Here is a 24,158-nt window from a genome sequence, read left to right as displayed (position 1 = left end):
AAACATAACTAAAAACACAAAACCGACAGATGTGGCGAAGATTAAGGGAATTGTATGAAAACACGAGATCTGGTTTAATAATAATAATAATAATAATAATAATAATAATAATAATAATAATAATAATTATTAATAATTATTTTATTATTATTATTATTATTATTATTATTATTATTATCATTATTATTAAATTATAATTTATCAAATAATAATAATAATAATAATAATAATAATAATAATAATAATAATAATAATTTCAGTGATCCCAGATCAATGACTGTTGAAACCGAATGACTTCTGGAGGATGCCACCCTCCCCTACTCAGTGAGTGGGGACACCTACGAGCTACCTACGTAGTGACAGTAGTAAGAGACTTTGTCGCAATACAGAAAGCAACAGGCGACAAAAAAAGTGTCGCATGAGCCAGAAAAGTTGTCGCGCAAGAATGAAAAATTTTACCGGAAGTAGTGCGTCGCGGTCAGAAAGTCCATTAAAAGGTAGTTACAAGAAAGTCCGAAAAGGTAGTTACAGGAAAGTTCAAATAGGTAGTTACAGAAGAGTCCAAAAATAAATTCCAAAAAAATGGGTTATAAGGAAGTCTAAAAAGGCAGTTTCAGGAAAGTGCGAAAAGGTAGTTATAGGAAAAGTCCAAAATGGTAGTTACAGATGAGTCCCAATGGAAAATCCAAAAATGGAGTTATGGGAAAGTCTTCTATAAAAAGACAGTTACAGAAAAGTCCAAAAATAAAATCCAAAAAAGTAGTTATAAGCAAGTCTAAAAATGCAGTTACAGGAAAGTCCAAAAATAAAATAAAAAAAAGAGTTATAGGAAAGTCTTCTATAATAATGCAGTTACAGAAAAGTCCAAAAATCAAATCCAAAAAAGTAGTTATAAGCAAGTCTAAAAATGCAGTTACAGAAAAGTAAAAAAATAAAATCCAAAAAAAAGTTATAGGAAAGTCTTCTATAAAAAAGATAGTTACAGAAAAGTCCAAAAATAAAATCCAAAAAAGTAGTTATAAGCAAGTCTAAAAATGCAGTTAAAGGAAAGTCCAAAAATAAAATCCAAAAAAGGAGTTATAAGCAAGTCTAAAAATGCAGTTACAGGAAAGTCCAAAAATAAGATCCAAAAAAGGAGTTATAGGAAAGTCTAAAAAGGTATTTACAGGAAAGTCCAAAAAGGTAATTACAAGAAAGTTCAGAAAGGTAGTTACAGCTAAGTTTTGAATGGTAGTTATAACAAAGTCCAAAAAGGTAATTACAATAAAGTCCAAATAGGTAGTAACAGGAAAGCCCAAAAAGTTAGTTACAAGAAAGTCCAAAAAGGGAGTTATAGGAAAGTCCAAAAGGTAGCTGCAGGAAAGTCCCATAAGGCAGTTACAGGAAAGTCCAAAAAGGTAGCGGCAGGAAAGCCCAATAAAGGCTGTTACAGGAAAACCCAAAAAGGTAGCTGCAGGAAAGTCCAAAAAGGTAGCTGCCGGAAAGTCCAAAAAGGAAGTTACAAGAAAGTCCAAACAGGTAGTTAAATGAAAGTCCAAAAAGGTAGCGGCAGGAAAGCCCAAAAAAGGCAGTTACAGGAAAGCCCGAAAAGGCAGTTACAGGAAAGTCCGAAAAGGTAGTTGCAGGAAAGCCCGAAAAGGTAGTGCAGGAAAGTCCAAAAAGGAAGTTACAAGAAAGTCCAAAAAGGTAGTTAAATGAAAGTCCAAAAAGGTAGTTAAACTCCAAAAACGTAGTTATAGGAAAGTCCAAAAGATAGTTACAAGAAAATCCACAAAGGTAGTTACAAGAAAGTCCAAATAGGCAGTTAAAGGAAAGTTCGAAAAGGTAGTTACAGTAAAAGTCTAAACAAGTAATTACAGGAAAGTCAAAAGAGGTAGTTACAAGAAAATCCAAAACGGTAATTACCAGAAAGTCCAAAAATATAATTACAAGAAAGTTTACAAAGGTAGTTGCAAAAGGTCCAGAAAGGTAGTTACAAGAAAGTCCAAAAAGGTAGTTATGAGAAAGTCCAAAATAGCAGTTACAGTAAAGACCGAACCATGGCGCATCGCATGAGCTTAACAAACAGTCCGAGAAGTGAGTCGTAAGTCTCGAAAGACTTCGAAAAGTTTTGAAAACGCGCCAGGGGTGCCAAAAGCGCGGCGCAAGAGCGCGCAGGAAGACAGTTCGTGTCAGGAGTACCATGACCAAGCCTTGACAGCCTGAAGAGCGTGTCACGAGAGTGAAATAAGAGGTGGAGAAGCTTCTAAGAATAGTTAGAGAGCGCCAATAAAACGTAACTGTATATTCACATTAGTGTGCAAAGAGTCAGAGATGCGTGTCATGTAGAAAAGTTACAGGAGCAGCCACGGTCTAGTAGGAGCCAGTAAAACGCGCGGCAAGAGTGGACGAGAAGCCAATAAAACGCGCGGCAAGAGTGAACGAGGAGCCAATAAAGCGCGCGGCAAGAGTGGACGAGGAACCACAGAAGCGCGTCACACAGAAGTGTCTCAAAGAGTCTAATATTGTAAGTAAGCCGGAGTGCAATGACCTTCCGTAGGAGGGAAAATATAGACCTAAAGTGGACGAACTGTTGTAGCCGAGGCCTCTTGACAGCAGGCAGGCAGACGCATCTCCTTCTCTCTCGTCTCGTCCGAGAATATAGTATATCAGACGGGAGAGACCAGAAGAGAATGGGAACGCGATATCCGAACGTCGTCCTCGAGGGCGAAGTGACGAGAGTATGGGAAGCGAGGGGAAAAGGAGGGGACGGATGGGAGGGGGGGGGAAGTATGAGGGCTTGGTATAGGTGGACGAGAGAGCACAAGGGGAAAATGAAATAGGAGAGGGAGAGGGGGAAGGAGAAGGGAGGAGGGAATGGGAAAACGAATCGAGGGGTGGCGGAAGGGTAGGGGGAGAGGGTGGAGAGGAGGGGGAAAGTGAAGCGAGGCTCGAGAGAGAGTGGGAAGAGGAGGAGGCAGGGGGAAGCGGAGGAGAAAGAGAGAGAGAGAGAAGAGAGAGGGGGGAGGGGAGGGGAAAAGGGGGGGTCAGAGGGGACCTGAGTTATGCCATTACCGGCTCTTATACACTTGATTGTCAGGCCCGCAGTGTTACCGCCTTGTTGACCTGCCCTGACCTAACCCCGACGGCTCGGGAGGCTCCAAACCCGCAGTTCCGCCGCGGCTCCATAGAGCGGGAGCTCGCGTGGCCAGGCTCCGACCGGCATGCGCTCCTTGGCACCAGAGTTCCAGCTCCCAGCGAGGGGAAAAGAGACAAGTATTGATCGGAGGGGAAAACTAAGGCGCGGGATAAGGGGCGTATCCAGCCCCCGACCCCTCGGCCCTGAAAAAACCCTTGGTCGGCTTCCCCCAAAGGGCTCAGGGAGAGTGCGCAGGGCGGGATGTGCTCGCAGATCCTACGCTCTGTGATTTGTGAGCACTGCAAAGGAAGCGCTGCTAGCCAGAGCATCACCGCAGATTGTGTGTGTGTGTGTGTGTGTCTGTGTGAGAGAGAGAGAGAGAGAGAGAGAGAGAGAGAGAGAAGAGAGAGAAAGAGAAAAAAAAAAGAGAGAGAGAGAGAGAGAGAGAGAGAGAGAGAGAGAGAGAGAGAGAGAGAGAGAGAGAGAGAGAGAGAGATGGCTTTGGCACTGCCTGACTGCCTCACTCGCACACAGTGTACGTGCGTGTACGTACGTACGTGCCTACACGCATGAGCGCCTAGCGGACGCACACGCGCCTCGACCTCCGTGTAAGCTTGTGTGTTTCCTACATCTATGTGCGTTTCCCCGCGCGCTATGATCCGGTTTATGTGTTGACAGGTGCTTCTATGCATGTATGTATGTTTTGGAGAGCAGAAGAGCTTGCGCCCATGCGTGTAAGTATATATACTGTCTATACAAAAAAACTGGGAATGGTGAGAAAATTGGGAATGCAGAAGAAAACTGGGAACGGAGAAAAAAATTGGAATGCAGACAAAACTGGGAGTGCAAAAAAAAATGAATGCTGACAGAAATACTGGGAATGCAGACAAAAAAACCGGGAATGCAGACAAAAGAAAACTGGGGATGCAAAAAAAAGCATTAAAAACGTACACAGAAAACTGGGAATGCAAAAAAAAGAAATACTGGGAATGCAGAGACGCACAAAGACTGAAAAAATCCGTCTACGTACATACATACACACACACATACATGTATATATATACTGTATATGTATATGTATATATATATATATATATATATATATATATATATATATACTGATATATATACTTCATATATATATATACACAAATATATATACTATATATATATATATATATTATATATATATATATATATATATATATATATATATATATATATATATATATATATACATATATGTTTGTAAACACTATATATATATATATTTTAAGTGGGCTTTGTTTGTAAAGCCGTGAAAGGTCTTTTTAATCTCGTGATGAGGTGTTTTTTTTTTTTTGTCATATTTGCTCTGCGGATATTTGCGTTCAACTTCTGACGCTGATGCAATCAAAGCGAAAATGGGGAAGCAAACGAGACAGTGCTTCATTGCGAGGCGAGGGAAAGGAAGGATGGAATGAGAGAGAGAGAGAGAGAGAGAGAGAGAGAGAGAGAGAGAGAGAGGGAGGGAGGGAATATCTAATTGATAACTGACAGATAGACAGAAATATATGAAACAAAAAGGAGAGAAAAAGAGAGAGAGAGAGAGGGGGGGGAAGGGATATGAAACTGTAGAGAACAGAGGCTGACAGACAAACAAAATATATGATACAGAAAAAGGAGAGAGAGAGAGAGAGAGAGAGAGAGAGAGAGAGAGAGAGAGAGAGAGAGAGAGAGAGAGAGAGAGAGAGAGAGAGAGACAAACAAACGAAAAGGAAGCAAAACAAATGAGAGAGAGAGAGAGAGAGAGAGAGAGAGAGAGAGAGAGAGAGAGTACAAAACACGCGAAAAGGGAAGCAAAACAAATGAGAGAGAGAGAGAGAGAGAGAGAGAGAGAGAGAGAGAAGATAAGAGAAAATAAATAAGAAAATAAAACAGAACTCCGTAAAAATGAAAATCACAAAAGCCAAAGGACGGAAGATGATAACAGACAAAAGGCCAGAAAGAGTAATAGAAATGGTAAATGAACAATGAAATGGGAACGCAAACAGACGCAGCGCTATGCACAAGGGGAAATTACGAATGAAATGAAAAGAATCGGACAAAAGAGCGTTAGGAAGATAGGAGGAGAGGGAAGAGAAGTCTGGGATGATAATTAAAAAAAGAAGTCATAAAAATAAATGGGCAGAAACTATAGCGGAGGGAATGACCGGGGAATAGCAGAGAAAATGTAGAAAGAAGATTGAAATAGGTAAATAAAGAGGGAAATAGTAAAAAATCTGAAGGAAAGGGAGGTTCATAAAAAGATGGAAAATGAAGAAGAAAGAAAAATAAAAAAAGGAAAAAATGAAGAAAGTCAAACAGATTAAGTGGTTCAGTGACCACCCGCTCACCTGAGCCACCTGGCGGTAATTGCAAGTCATACCTATCTCAAACTTTGCACCCCAAAAGTAGTCCCATCCAGGTCCCTACAGCCAAGGTTTGAACAAACTTAAATCTACACTACACGAGGATGATCGTGTATTAATTTAGCAAACTATATCCCAAGTAAAACTTTCGACCCCCTACTGGGGCCACATCTTGGCCCTAGGGTACCCACGATTTGAACAAACTTAAATTTACATTGCACAAGGAAACTTTCAAGAAAGTCTTGTCCTTTCTGGTTTCACTATTTTAGTTATTTCATTTTATACAAAATGTGTGCCAAACTTGGCAGAAATTGTTGCAGTTGGTTTTGAGAAGTCGAAAAATGTGAAAAGATTACAACACACAGACATGCATACAAATATACACACAAAGATATACACATATACAGGAATACACATAGACATACAGATACAGACACCTAACAGACTTTGATTTTAAAAAATCTCATAGCTCTAAGCTCAGTTTAGACAGAAAGGAAACCTGGGAAAGATAATACTAAAATTATGGCAAAAACAGCAAAATAAATTAAGAGAAATGAGGTATAAAATGAATGAGTGAAGAAACTGGGTACTTAATAAAAAAAATAATATGAGGGGGAAAATAATCCAAGGAAAGATTTCAAGGGAAAAAATAATAGTAGATAAAACGAGAATACAAAAATTACATGGAAACTGCAAAAATGAAAGGAGAAAAAGATGCTGAATAAAAAAAGGAAGGGAATAAAAAAAAACAGAATGGAAAGGCAAAAATAAATTGGACAGAAAAAGAGCATGGTATGAAGCGAAGGGGAGTATACAAAGAAAAATATGTCAAGAGATGGGAAATAGAAGAAAAGAAAAACAAGGAAGATAACAATAAAGAAGAAGGAAGAAAAGTAAGAGTGACATAAGAAGAGGTACAGAAAAGGAAGAGGATATGAAAAGATAAGAGAAGGATAGATGAAAGTAATGAAGGAAGGAATAATTTGAAAGAAAAGAATGGACGAAAGTGGCATGAGAGAATAAGGAGACCATTTCGTAGAAAGAATACTGGAAGAAGGGAAGACAAAATTAAAGGATTTCATGGAAAGTGAAATAAAAAAAAAGGCATAAAAGAGGAAGAGGAGGAGGAAAAAGGCAGGAGAAAGAGGCACGGACGGAGGCTAAGAAAAAAGAAAGTGGGAAACAGAACGAGATGGAAAGAAGGTGAAAATGGGAAAGAGAAATTCAACAGAAAGCAATGAAGGATAACAACAGAAATAAAGGAAAAATATAACGAACGTGGAAAAATATAAAGAAAGAAGTAACAAAAATGTGGAGCAGAGAAGAAGACAAAGGAAGCTGAAAAAAGGAAGGCGAAGAAAAATGAAAGAAATAAAGAACACGAAATACCAGACTCGATAAAAAATACGGCTCCATAAACGGGTGCATTATACGGCCACCTCCGTCCAAATGCTCCACTTGGCCCACCCTCCGAAGGAGGGGAACGGGGAACCCTAAGGTCTAGACCCTTGGGGGGAGGGACCCACTTATCGAAACCCTCCGGCTCAACTACAAACCATACAACCTTCCATATGGAATCATAATCATCCATATAGAACCATAACCATCCACATGGAACTACTGTATAACCTTCCATATGGAACCATAACCATCCATTTGGAACTACTGCACAACCACCCATATGGAATCATAACCTTCCATATGGAATCATAACCATCCATATAGAACCATAACCATTAATATGGAACTACTGTATGACCATCCATATGGAACCATAACCACATCCATACGGAGCTAATTTACAACCATCCATATGGAATCATAACCTTCCATAAGGAATCATAACCATCCATATGGAACTACTGTATAACCATCCATATGGAATCATAACAATCCATGTGGAACTACTATATAACTATCCATGTGGAATCATAACCATCCATATGGAACTACTGTATAACCATCCATATGGCCCTATCAATTCTTCCGCACTAATAATAATGGAGCAAAATGTGGATAATGTGAAGACAACAGACAGACAGAGACAGGCAGACAGTCAGAATGTGCCGTACAGACAAACATAAAACAGAGTAGTAGAATTGGGATCTCTAAAAATTATAATCTGCTTGACAAAAAACAAAAACATTTGCAAATAAAAAGGTTTAAAGAAAATGCTCCCCCAAAAAAAATGCTAGCAATGTATGTAGGTACTGCTAATCATTTGGACGATAGAAAAAACAAATAAATAAATACATAAATAAGCAAATCGATACAAGAGGGAAATGAGATTGGGCAAACGCTGAAGCAAACAGATGTTAAAGCACAGGAAGAGGTGAAGCAGACAATGACATCTGAAGCAAACAAACTGCAATGACAAACAAAGAAACACAGACTAAAGGAGACAATGGAAGGAGAACAGAAAAATGTGGGAGATGATGAAACAGATGCAAGGAACGTAAAACGAAAAAATTCTTGAATGTGTGCGAGAGAGAGAGAGAGAGAGAGAGAGAGAGAGAGAGAGAGAGAGAGAGAGAGAGAGAGAGAGAGAGGGGATATCTAATTGATAAGAGACAGACAGACAGAAATACATGAAATAGAAAAAGGAGAGAGAGAGAGAGAGAGAGAGAGAGAGAGAGAGAGAGAGAGAGAGAGAGAGAGAGAGCGGACTAGAAGGTAAGGTAAGCCACACAGTGCAAGACATTCACTATGCATCAACATGAATATTAAAAGAGTGAAGAACAGTTCATTGGTTATAGTGCTGCGCCCTTGTACTTCACGGCCAATCGATTCAAATTTGATCACATCATCCGACCCGTTCCACGAGGAGATAAAACTTGCATGGGGTTGGCTACGGCCCCTGATGGATGCCGAGGACAAAACTCCCAAGCTGAATGAGCAATGGGATGGGAAGAGCGAATGACTATCACACACACACACAACTTATACGCGTTTAATATCTAATTCACTATACCTTAGGAATAACTTGCGCCTACTGTAAATCCACCAGCCAGGATTCGAAAAATGTTCTGGTTTATAAACAATTATAGACAGTGACTTTGACCACCCAGCTATCACGTGAGATATACGCTGATATCGACTCTGCTGTAAACGAACCTGTCGAATATATATCTATATATATATAATGTATATATATATAATATGTAACTGAAAACCCATAATAAATGCACAATGTTATTCATGACGGGTAACATTTCCAGCAGCCGTCACGGCGACCCCATATAAAAATGGGAAGAAGAAGAAGAAGAAGAAGAAGAAGAAGAAGAAGAAGAAGAAGAAGAAGAAGAAGAAGCAGATGTATAACAGGTCTAATAAATGCTTTACTTGCATGACAGGTAAAACCAAATCAGTGCAATTTAACACTGAACAGGAACAGCTGATTTATGTCAACTCTCGTGTCTAATAACACTGAGTTTTTGACAAATCTGACAAGCAGAGAACCTAACCAAAACAATATAACCATCCTCCCAGCTTTGCTGGCGCAGATAACACGAAAAATATGATGACGTAATATTTAACTATAGTTTCCAAAGAAGTTATTCCTTGAGTCTTGAAGTATTTTGAATAATTTACCCCCGTTCTTTTAAATGGCTATATTTCTTTATTTACTCAGTAAAACTCTGTAACGTCTAGTAAGGATATGTAACCAATTCCATAAGGAACTATTATGTAGTGATGTCACGTGACCACTGTCACATTCTAGGCCATCACCGGTCGCTCCCCAAAATTCTGTTCTTCAAAGACGGGTACGAACTGGAATAAATTAAAGCTCAAGAAGTTGGACAGCAAATCAGACGATACTAAGATATGGACAAAAGCACTTTTAGCACAGCCACAGTGCATTTCGCATGGCCCGCTGTAAGTAACGCTTCCAATCGGAATTATGGGAGAACTAACACCACCACAGGCCGTTCTAGAGTAGTAAGTTCAGGGGCCTAACTGCCAGAGAAAGTTGCTTCCTTCGAAAATCGAGCCAATGGCCTATAAAAGAAAGGCTCGACCTCGTAACACCAAAATAATGCATAAACTTTTGCTGGGCCATGTTCGACGATTCTATGCTCATTTCCGAGCGACGATCTCTCTCTCTCTCTCTCTCCCCTGAGACAGCAGTATCTCTTCTTAGTAAAGTACATATCGACTGATTTTCTTACAATAACTGACAGATCAATAGTGCTATATTTTTTTTATTTTAAGTGTCAATATCACCTACACAGAAACCTTTAAAGACGATAGAATGGGATAACCCAGAACTGAATATTTTATTGTTTACTCATTTTTTATCTTCTTACTCCTACTTCTCCTGCCAATATTTTCCAAGATTAGTTCTCAAGAGGTTCAAAATGGTTATTTTCTTCCAAGACTTCCATACAAAACATTACCCAAACTTGCATACAGCTCCTATGGTAATAATGAACCAGAGGATTTCAATGTTACAAATATGAAACTTGACTGTAAGTAGTAAAGTCAACAATCTAGTAAAAAAAAAAATTCTAATCAAGTGAACAGTGCTGCTACGAATTCAAACACCCATACAGCCACATACATCTCTCAAGGTATAAAGGCACAAGCACTTTCTTATCAAAGGATAATAGCCTACTCTTTAGTATACTGCATAAACTTACATAAAACAGTTCAATATATTTCCCTAAATGCAAAACTCAATATCCTACCTGCACCTCACACGACCTAAAAAAAAAAAAAAAAAAAGTAAAAAATGCGCCGAAGTTTCTTCGGCGCAATCGAGTTTTCTGTACAGCGTATGTACAATGTTGTATGAAACTCTCAGCCATGGCCCATGAAACGCTCATCCGCGTCCCATGAAACTTTCAGCCACTGCCCAGTGGTGGCATGTCGTTGGCACCCATAGCGGTGCCAGACGCACGATCATGGCTAACTTTACCCTTAAATAAAATATAAACTACTGAGGCTAGAGGGCTGCAATTTGGTTTGTTTGATGATTGAAGGGTGGATGATCAAAATATCAATTTGCAGCCCTCTAGCCTAGGTAGTTTTTAAGATCTGAGGGAGGACAGAAAAAGTGCGGGCGGACGGACAGACAAATAGCCATCTCACTAGTTTTCTTTTACAGAAAACTAAAAGTAAACCCATTTTTTTATGTACGAACCAAAAAAAATCCTGGACAAAATTCCGAGCGTTTTCCTGCAGATACCTCCGTGTTACTATCTGCAACCTGGCTCCATGGTGCGTTTCAGGGGAGGCGGGGGGCTGGGAAGAGAGGGTTCAGGTGAAATCTGAGGAGAAGCCTCGGATACAATGGATGATGAATATTGGTATAAGAGGGTTGGATGTCAACAGATCTGCAATGCAATGTCGACTGGGTTCCCTTCCGGAAGACAAGATTAAACTGAGACTGGGGCAAGAGGGCGGAGGTTGTTTGTATGAGCGCTCTCCGTAACGTGAATGCATATGGAGAAGACAGATGAATAAATGATATATATTAATATTTACCAGAATATTTTATCTACTCGCAGATAAAAGCCACTGACATATATATAAATAGTTAAGGGGTTCATACACGATTGAGTAAATGCTGAGTATGAATACGCAGCATTGTACTTTTCCCCCCCTAACAAAAGGTGGCTCCCGAGAAAAGACTGCCGTATTCATACTTTAACCACTTAGTCGTTTATAAACCCCGTTTCAAAAGCCTGATATACCTGTACAGAAGGATCATTTGATGAGCGCCAGACGTGCTATGTACTAGGAGTACGCCATGAACTCTTGCGCTTCCTATAATTTATAGGTCTTCTGTTCCTCCCTCTTCCCAACACCACCGAAATGCGCGCGCGTACACAATCTCTCTCTCTCTCTCTCTCTCTCTCTCTCTCTCTCTCTCTCTCTCTATATATATATATATATATATATATATATATATATATATATATAAATGTATGTGTATATATATATATATATATATATATATATATATATATATATATATATGTATATATATATGCACTTCTTCCTAAAAAGGGATCTTAAGAGAAGAAACAAGAGAAGAGTCACGATTTACAAACTTACACACACACACTCACACACAAACACATATATATATGTGTGTGTGTACTGTATATATATATATATATATATATATATATATATATATATATATATATATATATATATATATATATATATATATATATATATAATATTTTCAATTCAATTCCTTTACCCTGAAATACTGGATACCAAGGACTTAGTTACGAAGACAGATGTTAGCAACACGAGGGATAGAACAACACTGCTGTTTCTGTAGCACTGTTCCACATGAAATGGCCGATAATAATGCAACAGCAAAGATTATTTTGTACCTGAAAAAGACTAAAAATTGTGGGACCACAACCCAAGACGACAGGGTACCATTCCTCCTTACCAACACCGCCGCCGCTCCTGATTCCTTAAAAACGTTATTGAATTCCACGTATTCCAAATACAAACAAGTAAGAAATGTGCAGGAGTTTCTTCGGCGCAATCGAGTTTCCTGTATCGTATAATGCTGTATGAAACACTCAGCCACAGCCCATGAAACTCTCACCCGCGGCACATGAAACTTTCAGCCACGGCCCGGTGGTGGCCTGTGATGTTGGTACCTACAGCGCTGCCAGACGCATGATCGTGGCTAACTTTAACCTTAAATAAAATCAAAACTAGTCAGGCTAGAGAGCTGCAATTTGGTACGCTTGATGATTGGAGGGTGGATGATCAACATACCCATTTCTGGCCTTCTAGCCTCAGTAGTTTTTAAAATCTGATGGCGGACGTGCGGACGGACAGACGAATAGCCATCTCAAAAGGGGATCGAAAACGTTGTGCTACAGTGTCCAAAGGGGGAAGAATTTCTCATTACTAATAAACTGCAAATGAAATCTGTTTACACAGACGCTCTGCATGTAAACACATATACAAAATGAATGCGATTGAATCCAGGAAAATTTGTTACCAAGAGATGCCTATCTAAATTATATCTCAAGGTTTCTTGCATTGAAAAGCAATGCCTTCTGCAAACACCGAAGTGCACTGAATTTTAGAAGTCAAGGAAATCTGTTAATATAAAGGATGGGAGGAGTAATCAAAACAATTTGTAGTGATACTTGTTCTAGTTTCCCAATGTCATCTATTACGGTGTTTTTTATATTTGTTTCGCTTCTGGACGGGGTTAATTCTGCAAACACTTAAATGCCCTAACCTTTAAGAGGCCAAGGAATTTTGATGGTATAAAGGTTGTTAGGAGCGATCAAAACAATTTACAGTTATTTCTGTCCCAGTTTCTCTAATTCATCTTCTATCCCTGTTTCGTCATCTGTTTCGCTTCTTAACAGGGTTAAATTAAGACAAATTAGTCTGATCAATGATCTTAACCAAACCTTATGCCCAGCGTTTACTTAGAAGAAACCAACAGTCTTTAAGACTGCCTCATTATGAAAGGAAATTAATTAATATACGTTTGAATTATCTAGGTTTCTGGTAACGGAACTCGATGAAGAGAGATGCAAAAATCAATTACGAGGTTGATAAGGCCTCAAAAGCCAATTACCAAAATTGGCATGTTAGCACCTTAATATGTCGTTATCCACTATTATTGAGAGATAGCAATTATGGGGGTAACATTGTTTGCGAATGCAGATACACACAAGTCCACACAATGCTCTGAAAACTCACAATCAGCTTTTCCCTACACAAACTTCCCTGAACACTTACTTCTGCAAAATTTCTGACACACGTAATAAATCTCTATACAAACAGAGCACGTCTCTAACCTTTTCTAAATGCTCGCGACTTAAAAATCCATTCATACCAAAAAGTATGTGCAACCCTTATATTTATATATATATATATATATATATATATATATATATATATATATATATATATATTATATATACTGTATATATATACACATATATTTATATATACTGTATATATATATATATATATATATATATATATACATATATATATATATATATATATATATATATATATATATATGCAGCCTATATATTTGTGTTGTATATATATATATATATATATATATATATATATATATATATATATATATATATATATGCACACAGAAAGTGAAAGTGTATATACCCAACAACACTTACACCGGTGATACTCCTACGGAAGTGTGGCATGGAAGGGGAGACTAAAAAAAACGCAGAAAAACAAAATATGCATTAAAACCTTGCCCCCGAAAGGCTCCAAAATAAAACTCTTATTTACAGAACAACAGCTGTCACACGGACGGCTGTCACCCGGTCAACCAACTTTAAATATCGCCGAACTAGGTCCCACGCGTGGCTCAATATTTATCGAGTTTCTCTCCGAGTGTGGTCATGACACAAAAGCTGCCATCATTTCCTTCGGGGACTCCCAGCGCCAGGTGAGTGACTATATCAGAAAAAAACTAATGTACACGCTGAATACACAGTGAACTGCGCATGCTATAACTTACGTAGATAGCCTATGTATATACACACTCTATACAGATATATATATATATATATATATATATATATATATATATATATATATATATATATATATATATATATATATATACATATTATATATACATATATATATATATATATATATATATATATATATATATATATATATATATATATATATAGTATACATATATACATATATCCACATATTATATATACTATATATAATTATTATTATATATATACAGTATATATATTATACACACAGTATGTGTGTTTTTTCATATATTCTGTATCGAGTGTGTATGTACACTACTGCGTAAATAAACTATGACTAATGGAATCCCATTGGCTGTATCTTCTGAAATACTATGTCGTTTTTTATGAGATTAAGTGTATCCTTTCATCCAAACGCATTACTTTAACACCCTAGGTCCTTCCTGTTGATTTACTCTGATTGTAAAGGGAGTAGCTAACAGGACTATGACATAGTAAAACCATTTCTGTTGGCTGAACCAAAATAAATAAAAAAAAAGATACTAAAAACCACACATTCCCAAACACAGTGTCATTCCTCCAATTTCAAAGTGTGTAGAAACTTGGGGGAAGACAATAGCCTAAGCTTTGTGAAAATAATCTATTAACTACGCCGGACAGCATGACAATCATAAACTACCCTCATCTTCCATTAAGTCACTAATGACCTGTACTGATAGACTGGAATATAGGCCTAGTCATAACGAAGGTGGGCTCTTTCCAGCAGGGGATAGCATCCACAAGCAATGACGAATGGATCCTAAGCTAACCTAATACATATTGCTATGCTTTCCCATGTCAAAACATTACTAGATACGGCAGAATAAGCCTGGGATGAAAAGCAGGTGTGCTTGATGAGTACTCTTGCATATAATGAACCAAAGTTTTGCATTCCTTTGGAATTTGGTTGTGATGTTCGTGTAAAAACAGGATAGACCTACGCGTTGCAGACTGTATCAGACGTGAACGTAAAGACTAGTACCATAATATATATAAAAACACGCCCTTAGTGAGGTGCGGTTACCGATGTAATAAAAAGACCACGAACCAAATACAGTATGGTCTGTAATGTTCATAGAGAGGAGAAGGATGTGTTGCATTACTTGTCAAAAATTGTTACCAGCATCCAAATCCGAGAGTAAAAGGCAAAATGAATGTGTTACTCAAGAAACCTACAGCAGGCAAGACTGCTCACCTCATTCTAAAATGTGAACCTGAAATTCAAAATTCATGACAAATGTGACAAAGTTATAATAAGAATAGGTATAAGGCACACATTATATGCTGACCTGCCTTTACTTCCGGAGATATTGGCATCTGAAGTAAAAAATGCAGGTCCCAAAATTCATATATACTACGGTATGCGGCAAGCGTGTTGGTGTTCATTCATATAATAATCGCTCAGGCCTAGGCCTATGTGCCTGTTGTTGAAAGATATCACGACTTAAAGAAGAAAATGACGACTTTCTATTTTGCAATTATGGAGAATTCGACTCATGATATGGAATATTAGGGGTGAATCTCCGTAAATCGTAATATATATGTGCATAGGGAAAATAAATAAATATCGCAGCAAACTATGTTCAGTACTCTTACCCAGAAGTCTAAATATTTCTGTTACTTTTCCTCAAAAAAAAAAAAAAAAAAAAAAAACACTGTTTAGAGACAGACATGTCCGAAAAACCTAAAACACAATAATGAAGACGGATTAAACACTCGGGCGGGAGTGTTTAATTGGTAACAATCCCGGATTATCCCTGTTCTCTTTTCTTCTACATCCGACTTCTACATCTTCCTTTCCCTCTCTCTTTCTTTAACATCCATAGATCTATCTCTCTCTCTCTCTCTCTCTCTCTCTCTATATATATATATATATATATATATATATATATATATATATATATATATATATATATATATATATATATATATATATATATATGAGAGAGAGAGAGAGAGAGAGAGAGAGAGAGAGAGAGAGAGAGAGAGATCGCTTTTACATACCAGTCATCTTTATAAAGCTATGGCAAAATCCAGCTTGATCTAACAACGTTAAAAGTAAGTAACAATATTTGTATACTTACAAATAGAACCATATCGCCGACCGTAAAATAGTAGTTACTCTTCAAATATGTTTCTGTGATGGGCCTATCATTTTACATCTTCAAGTTGTCAACAATACAACGTCTCACCTTCATATATAGGCCTATATACTCTGTATATGTATCGTATATATATATATATATATATATATATATATATATATATATATATATATATATATATATATATATAAAATGCACACTATATACGAGTATATAGCCTATATATGAAGGTGAGACGCTGTATTGTTGACAACTTGGAGGTGTAAAATGATAGGCCCATCAGAGAAATATTATTGAAGAGTAATTACTATATTACGGTCGGCGATATGGTCCTATTTTTAAGTATACAAATATCGAAATATACTTTTTCCGTTGTTAGATTAAGCTGGATTTTGCCATAGAGTTATAAAGATGACCAGTATACAAAAGCTACAGATCCAAATGGTGAAATAGACACAGAAACGTACACTATAAACAAAATGTGTATTAGAGTGGGAAGAGTATTTTGAATAAGAAAAGACCTTTCGACTCTTTTAATTGCGCTTCCTGCGTGTCAAATAAATAATCGCTCTCTACCCCTAAATACTTTCTTACGGATAGATTCAGCTTAAAAAATTAGGATTTCACTAGTGCTGTTCAAAAGCCATAAAATTCATATCAAGCTAAAGCCACGACAACCTTAGAATTACAGTCAATTTTCATCTCTGTATATATATTGTAAAGACGCCAGACGTCTCTTCATTTTGCATCAATCACGTTCATGCATTACACTTATTAACATTTCAAGAATCTCATGTAAATATTCATATGTAGAATTTCCGCCGATGTGTATTTTATCATTGTATGTATCTTATGTCACTTAAAATTGCCATTTGTTTGACTGCCAACAAACACAAATTGCTCAGAGTGCGGGTCACGGCAATTGGAGGTCAGGCACTACGTTTCCGTCTGCGCTATGTCATGTATACCTGAGCCCTGGTGAATAAATCAGTCAATACCCAGTTCGACCTTTTTGCCCTCACAACTGGTGACCCGAGGAGTGATGGTAAACACAGTGGTTTTGGCTTCGCCATTAACGGACTCACTACAGCCACTCCACCTTCATAGAGCCTTTAACGGAACCACACGGCGACAAAAGTCTAGGCCTCTGAAAGCTCCTGCCTTGGAGAACATCCATGTCACTAACCGACTAATTACGGCGTACCCCTCCAGGTATGTTCTGGCATGCTCGAACGGTTTGGCCCCGCCATTTACGATTCCTGTCAACCGTACTCAGAAGTCATTAACGGAAACACGGCGTACAGTTTTGACTTCTGACGAGCCCCAAACACCCTTAACGGACTAAATACTTATTTCGCGTTTTGGTATGAGGAAAAAATGTCAGACACTGAGGCAGAAATTCATCCCGATGACACACAGATCCACTGCATCCCCCTCTCACCTTCGGAGGCAGCAATAAGCCAGGCGATAACACTACCTCCTTTCTCGCGACAAAACACCGCATCCTGGTTTCTGCGGGCAGATGTCCATTTCTGAGTGGCGAAAATTACAGATGAGGAGACCAAGGTGGACGTAACCATGACAACGCTATCGGAGGAGGTCTTCAACAAAATCATCTCATGGTTGGACTCGCAGCTGGGCAAAGTCAAGTACAGAGACCTGTGAGATAAGCTCATCGACACATACTTCATGCCCATCCCAGAGAGAGCCCAACGTGCCCTTGACCTGATGATCCAACCCCTGGGGGACGAACTACGAGGTCTCCTGATGCTGCCGGGCGTCAACGCGGATGGTCGGAGGAAGGAGATCAGCTTGTTGCGAGAAATATTCCTGCAGCGCCTTCCACAGGAGGTGAGGGGGCAAATCACGGATGCGGACGCCCTTTCAATGGATGAATTGGTGAATGTCATATACAAACTCCACAAGGCCACCAAGGCCTCCAAACACACCACAACACCCGTAGCCCGTAACCTGGTAACAGAAAAAGCCGAGGCAGAGGACACATATGCAGTATACAGGAAGAAGGCGCCGCTGCAGCAGCAGAGGACGTGGACAAACCCAGCCTGGTGTTACTTCCATCGGAGGTTCGGGAGCACCGCCAGAAATTGCAGAGCCCCCTGTTCTTTCACAAAAAACGAGAAAGGTGGCGACAAACAACAGCAGTGGCCGCAAACCTTAAGGAGCCCCAGCCAGTAGGATTCTTCATCCACGACATCATATCGACACGATGGATGCTGGTAGACACCAGGGCTATGCAATTGGTGTTTCTGCCGTCGAGGGAGGACTGCGACTGCGCGTCCAGTGCCGCAACCTCACTGGTGGCCGCAAATGGAAGCCCCATCCCCTGCTACAGAACTTTGACCTGCAGAATATCCATCCTGGGCCATATAGCCTATATGATTGGCCCTTCACCATCGCGGACGTCAAGTTTCCTCTCCTAGGCACTGATTTCCTCACACACCACGGACTTCTGGTAGACGTCGGCCGAAAACGCCTGCTGGATACCGGAACCTGCCACTCCCGACCGCTCTCCACTGGGCCGGGGATGCCCGCCGTCTGCTCCATCTCTTTGAACAGATACAGCACCCTCCTCTACGAGTTCCCAGATGTCTTCAAGCCAGAGCTGCGTCAGTTGCCGGGAGCCCAGGCCAAACACAGCATCTATCACCATATCACCACAACAGGCCCGCCAACACACTCCAAATTCTGCCACTTGCCATCCAAAAAACTCCAAGATGCTGAACGAGCTTTCGCCGAGGTGGAACGGATGGGAATCTGCAGGAAGGCATCGAGTCCGTGGGCGTCCCCCCTCCACATGGTATGGAAACCAGACAGCTTCTGGAGGCCCTGTGGGGACTATCGTCGGCTGAACCTAATAACGACACTGGACCACTATCCCTTGCCAATCATGCAGGACCTAACAAGTCTTATTTTCAAGTGCCAGTGCACCCGGACGACATTCGGAAGACAGCCATCATCATGCCATTCGGGACATATACCTTCTTCTACTCTACCTTCGGCCTCAGGAATGCCGCCACATTCCAACGCCTTATGGACACCATCTTGGGGGACCTACCTTTCTGCGTTTGCTACGTAGACGACATCCTGATCCTCTCCAGGTCCCTGGAGGAACACCTGCGCCACGTCCAGGCTGTGCTGAAGCGCCTGCAGGAGATCAGTCTGGTTGTCAGGTTCGACAAGTGTACCTTCGGAGCGGAAAAGGTAGACTTCCTAGGCCACGAGATCTCTCCGGCAGGTGTCCGCCCTGTGGTCTCCAAAGTGGACGCAGTGAAGAAGTTTCCAACACCAAAATCCATCAAGTCCATGGCATGGTCAACTACTACCGTCGCTTCGTACCGGACATCGCCCGCATCATGTATCCCCAAACCGGAGTACTGAGGGGGAAGCCAAACGCTCTGATATGGGCAGCACACATCACGACCCCACCGCCCCCCTGAGACTTACCACTGATGCCAGCAACATCGTTTGTGGAGCCGTGCTGGAGCAGGTAGTAGGCGGTTCCCCCCACTTTCTGGCCTTCTTCAGCCACAAGTTAAAGCCGCCGGAGACCCGCTACAGTGCATCTAACAGGAAGCTGCTGGCAATCTACCAAGCTGTGCGGCACTTCAAGTACCTCTTGGATGACAGCCCTTTCACCATCCTGGCAGACCACAAGCCATACATTCACGAGGGCGGGAGACGCATGGTCAGCAAGACAGCAGCGACACCTGGCCGCTATCTCCGAGTTTGGCTGCACCATTAGCTATGTGCCCAGCAAGAAGAACCCAGTGGCTGACGCCCTATCAAGAGTCGAGATAAATTCAGTCCACCTGGGCATAGACTACGAGGACCTGGCGAAAGGAACAAGCCGCGGACCCGGAAACAGCAGCCTACCGCACAGCACTCACTGCACTGAGGTGGGAAGACGTGCCAATAGGTGGGTCCAGTTCAACACTTCTCTGCAACACCAGCACTGGCCGCCAGGGCCCCCTGGTACCCGCGTCGAGGAGAAAGCAGACGTTCGACATCATCCACAGGCTGTCCCATCCATCAGGACAAACAACAGCGCACCTGATGACAGAAAAGTTCGTGTGGCACGGGATCAGGAAGGATGTTCGAGAGTGGGCAAAGAACTGCATACCTTGCCAGACGAGTAAAATCACCCGACACACGGAATCAGGCATCGGAGATTTCCCTCAACCATGTTGGCGTTTCGGGCACATCCATGTAGACGTCGTAGGGCCTCTGCTGCAATCAGGGGGTGCCAGATAGCTCCTGACGGTCATAGACCTTTCCACAAGATGGCCGGAAGCAACCTCGATGATGGAAGCATCAACGAGCGCCTGCACTGTAGCCCTCCTGTCAAGTTGGATAAGCTGTTTCGGTGTGCCCGACAACATAACTACAGACAGACGCCTGGCATTCTTATCAGAGCACTGGGTCTCCCTGGCACGCCTGGTGGGGACAACTCTCCACAGTACGGAGGCATATAACCCTGCATCCAACGGCATGGTGGAAAGGACCCACCGTTCACTGAAGGCAGCTCTGATGGCACGTTGCACCGACGACAACTGGAAAGCGCAACTCCCCTGGGTCCTGCTGGATCTCCGCACCGCACCAAGGGCAAACAGCGATGAATCTCCCGCAGAAAAAGTCTACGGCAAAACACTGGCTGCATCAGGAGAGTTCTTCCCCACGGAGCCGGACATTGCAGATACGCCCCTCCCAAGGCTGAGGGAAATAGCACAGAGGCTTGCGCCCTGCCGAAAGACTTTCGCAGACAGCACCCACGTCTACAGCCCAAAAGGCCTGTATTCCTGCACCCACATCTTCATCAGGATCGACGCCCATCACCCACCAGAGGCCCATACCGTGTCGTTAGTAGGGCATCCAAGGCCTACATCAACAATCCACAGGCGGGAAGACTGGGTTTCAGTCGACAGGCTAAAGCCAGCCTTCCTGATGGACAACGGAACTGGGGAGGAAACTGGCAGGCGTCCCAGAATTCCTCCACAAAACGAGGCCTCAGTTGAACCCACTGGCATCCCGAAACAAGGTCGAGGACATCCCAAGGGCTGCACTAAGGAAGTCATCTGCTCAGCAAAACCGTCAGGCAATTCAGCAGTCGAAGCCGCCCCACATCCGCAGGTATCAAGAACTCGGGGCTGGCTCCTGCTCCCGAAGGGGTTCTGTGATTGACATTCAACAGGTCTTCCAATCATTATTTCATAATAATTGTCTTGGGGGGGGAGTACTTGTAAAGATGCCAGACGTCTCTTCATTTAGCATCAATCACGTTCATGCATCACACTTATTAACATGTCAAGAATCTCATGTAAATATTCATATGCAGAATTTCCTGGCCTTTCCGCTGATGTATATTTTATCATTGTATGTATGTTATGTCACTTAAAATTGCCATTTGTTTGACTTTTAGCAAACACAAATTGCTCAGAGTGCGGGTCACAGCAACTGGAGGTCGGGCACCACGTTTCCGTCAGCACTCTGTCATGTATACCTGAGTCCAGGTGAATAAATCAGTTAATACTGTACCCAGTTCGACCTTTTTGTCCTCACAATCATATATATATATATATATATATATATATATATATATATATATATATATATATATATATATATAACGTTGTTGATAGGCCACTGTAAGTCACTCAACACCGCATATAATGGAAACCTCCTAAGCATGTTCTCTCTGCGCACCCAGGGAAATCTTGAGAAAGGTTTATAGATATTTCACGAAAGGAAAAAATGGCAATTTAATCTCTACGTCTGTTGTTACTCCAAGATATTCTCTCTCTATCTCTCCCTCTCTCTTTAGGAAGCTGTGGCGTAGCTGGCATTCAATCAGTAGGGGGGCCTAGGTGGGGCAAGATATTTGGGGGGGGGACAAAGAAAATTACACAAAACTAATGTACCAATTCTGTAATTAGTAAAATATACTATTCCCAAATGTATATATCAATGTGAATGAAAGAAAATAATAGTATTAGTAACTAATAAACCTGTATTTGAAATTATATACCTCAATTTTCAATTAATTTTCAAATTTTACTATATGCAAATGTATCAAATACTGAAATGTAAATTTACTCACAACCTTATATTCAACACTAGCCTAATTTCTGTTATCAAGTTTTAATTTTCAACTATAGTGCAATATCCTTTTCATGTAAACATATCAAAATAGTGCAGCATATCATCATTAACACAAAAGACTTATGACCCACCAAAATCTCTCCCAAATTTCAACCTATCCCATTCCCTCTTCTTCATTTCCTCTCCCTGGAAGCTAACTCTAAGCAGCAGTAACAAGTTGCACTGCATTTATTCAAAACTGTAACTATAGTTTCAGTCACTTCACACATAAGTTGATAACATTAAGTTGGATCAAAATATCATGATAATTATTCTACATCACCAGTGTGGTGTGGCGTTTTTTAAACATTGTGGTTAAAAGTCGCTTTCGACCGTCATAGGACATGTTCGCTAGGGCGAGCACTGGGGCGACCACGCATATGACTGGGGGGCCCTTCCCCCCCTGGTCCGCCCCCACCAACAGCGACGCCACTGCTAGGAAACAAATCTTCCACCATTTGAGAAGTCATACTCAGTTACATATACATTTTTCTTCTTTTATCATTATCTACTGTCTTTTACTATTTTGATTATTTTTCTATATTTTCACATCCAGATTTGAGTATTTCTGCTCGTCTTAGTCTCTCCATCATAAAAAGAATTAAGCTGGCCTTGTTCCATCACGGGCTCTTGCTCCTTAGCACCCCGAACAGAGAGAGAGAAAGAGAGAGCAACTGATGTTTGATGTTAATCCTATGAAAGTAGCGGAAAAGGGAGACGTAGTACTTTACTACACTCGAAGGAGTGAGAGGTGTCAAAATTGAGAAGCAAAGGCGGCTGCAGGTTATGAGGCTTAATCCGTCTTTGCCCAGTGATCACATCGGTCGCTCATTTCCCTACACGGGAAAAATGACAGACATATTTGGACTCGACACAATTCATTCTGGGTAAGAGCACCCTCTCAGCAGCCACCACCGCATGGTTAGATTTTGGTCTTAAATCGTACCTTAATATTCGGCAACATCTCGGAAATGCTGATACACATCCAAAAGTTCCTTTCAAAGACAACAGACCATCACAACAGTCTCACAAGGAAATAACACGCTACAGACCAACAAGACCACAACAGAAATGTTAAGGTTACTGGCCGACTATTCACAACATAAATACAGATTATGTAAAGGAAAAATATTTTACGCCAGTTTCTATAAATATTTGAAAAACGTTCGTATATAAGGTTTTATGGTATTACAAGTAATATTTAATAAATCAATTCAAATAAACATGCATTTATAAGTAAAACATGGTAAAAAATAGTTTTTAATGAAACTATATAATCAGTCTATAATTGGTGTCTCATTGTTTATTAGGGTGGCTCTTCTTGCTGCATTAGGTGAAGATCCTTGCATCGAGAGCCGGTCAACGGGACGGTCTTGCAGTTGGTGTTCAAGTAGTTATGCCTGAACGTAATTGTGACTAAGCTCGATTAATTGGTTTGTCACATTGTTTCATATGTGTGACAAAGGTCATAGGAAGTACAATCTATTCTGGTTGAGAAAAACTTAGACGAATTAGTTTAGGTTCAGTTGCTAATTTAGGAAGTAGTAGGAATAGGCTATTCATGCATTAATTTTTTAATAAAGCGATAAGATACAGTTTAGGGATCCAAATTCACTGCTCCCTTTTGTGTTTTGTTTAAATTTTCTTTCCTACTTTAAATTTCTTTCGTCAGATCTGTAAACAGAAGTATAATTGCCAAAAAATTAGCAGTTTATCTGCTTACATAAGCAGAGACTATAAAAACAAAGGGAATAAAGCTCTCAACCACACGTGATTTGCGAATAATGTAGTGCGACTATGACCGCAACTGTTTGTGGGGTGAAGGCTTAGGAACCTGGCACGGGCTTTTGCTCTT

At 40.5% G+C, this 24,158-nt stretch overlaps 2 protein-coding genes across 2 annotated transcripts in view; one reads left to right on the top strand and one right to left on the bottom strand.

The window, feature by feature from the left end:
* Nucleotides 1-23,388, bottom strand: part of LOC136845268 (genetic suppressor element 1-like) — a 641,960-nt gene extending 618,572 nt beyond the window's left edge. The window contains exon 1 of the mRNA XM_067115412.1: nucleotides 23,250-23,388. The gene's annotated coding sequence lies outside the window, so the exon portion shown is untranslated. The remainder of the gene's footprint in view (nucleotides 1-23,249) is intronic.
* On the top strand, nucleotides 20,468-21,346 carry LOC136844795 (uncharacterized). Its single transcript, XM_067114034.1, has one exon. It carries the CDS (start codon nucleotides 20,468-20,470, stop codon nucleotides 21,344-21,346), a length of 879 nt encoding a protein of 292 aa, XP_066970135.1.
* Nucleotides 23,389-24,158: the final 770 nt, after the last annotated feature.

Source organism: Macrobrachium rosenbergii, chromosome 13 (genome assembly GCF_040412425.1).
Source record: "Macrobrachium rosenbergii isolate ZJJX-2024 chromosome 13, ASM4041242v1, whole genome shotgun sequence".
Lineage (NCBI taxonomy): Eukaryota > Metazoa > Arthropoda > Malacostraca > Decapoda > Palaemonidae > Macrobrachium > Macrobrachium rosenbergii.
The sequence above is the reverse complement of the archived record's forward strand: the minus strand, read 5'-3'. Positions and strand labels throughout refer to the sequence as shown.

What these genes read in the sequence shown, in the direction of transcription:
- LOC136844795 (XM_067114034.1), top strand. Translation starts at nt 20,468, where the DNA reads ATGATGGAAGCATCAACGAGCGCCTGCACTGTAGCCCTCCTGTCAAGT.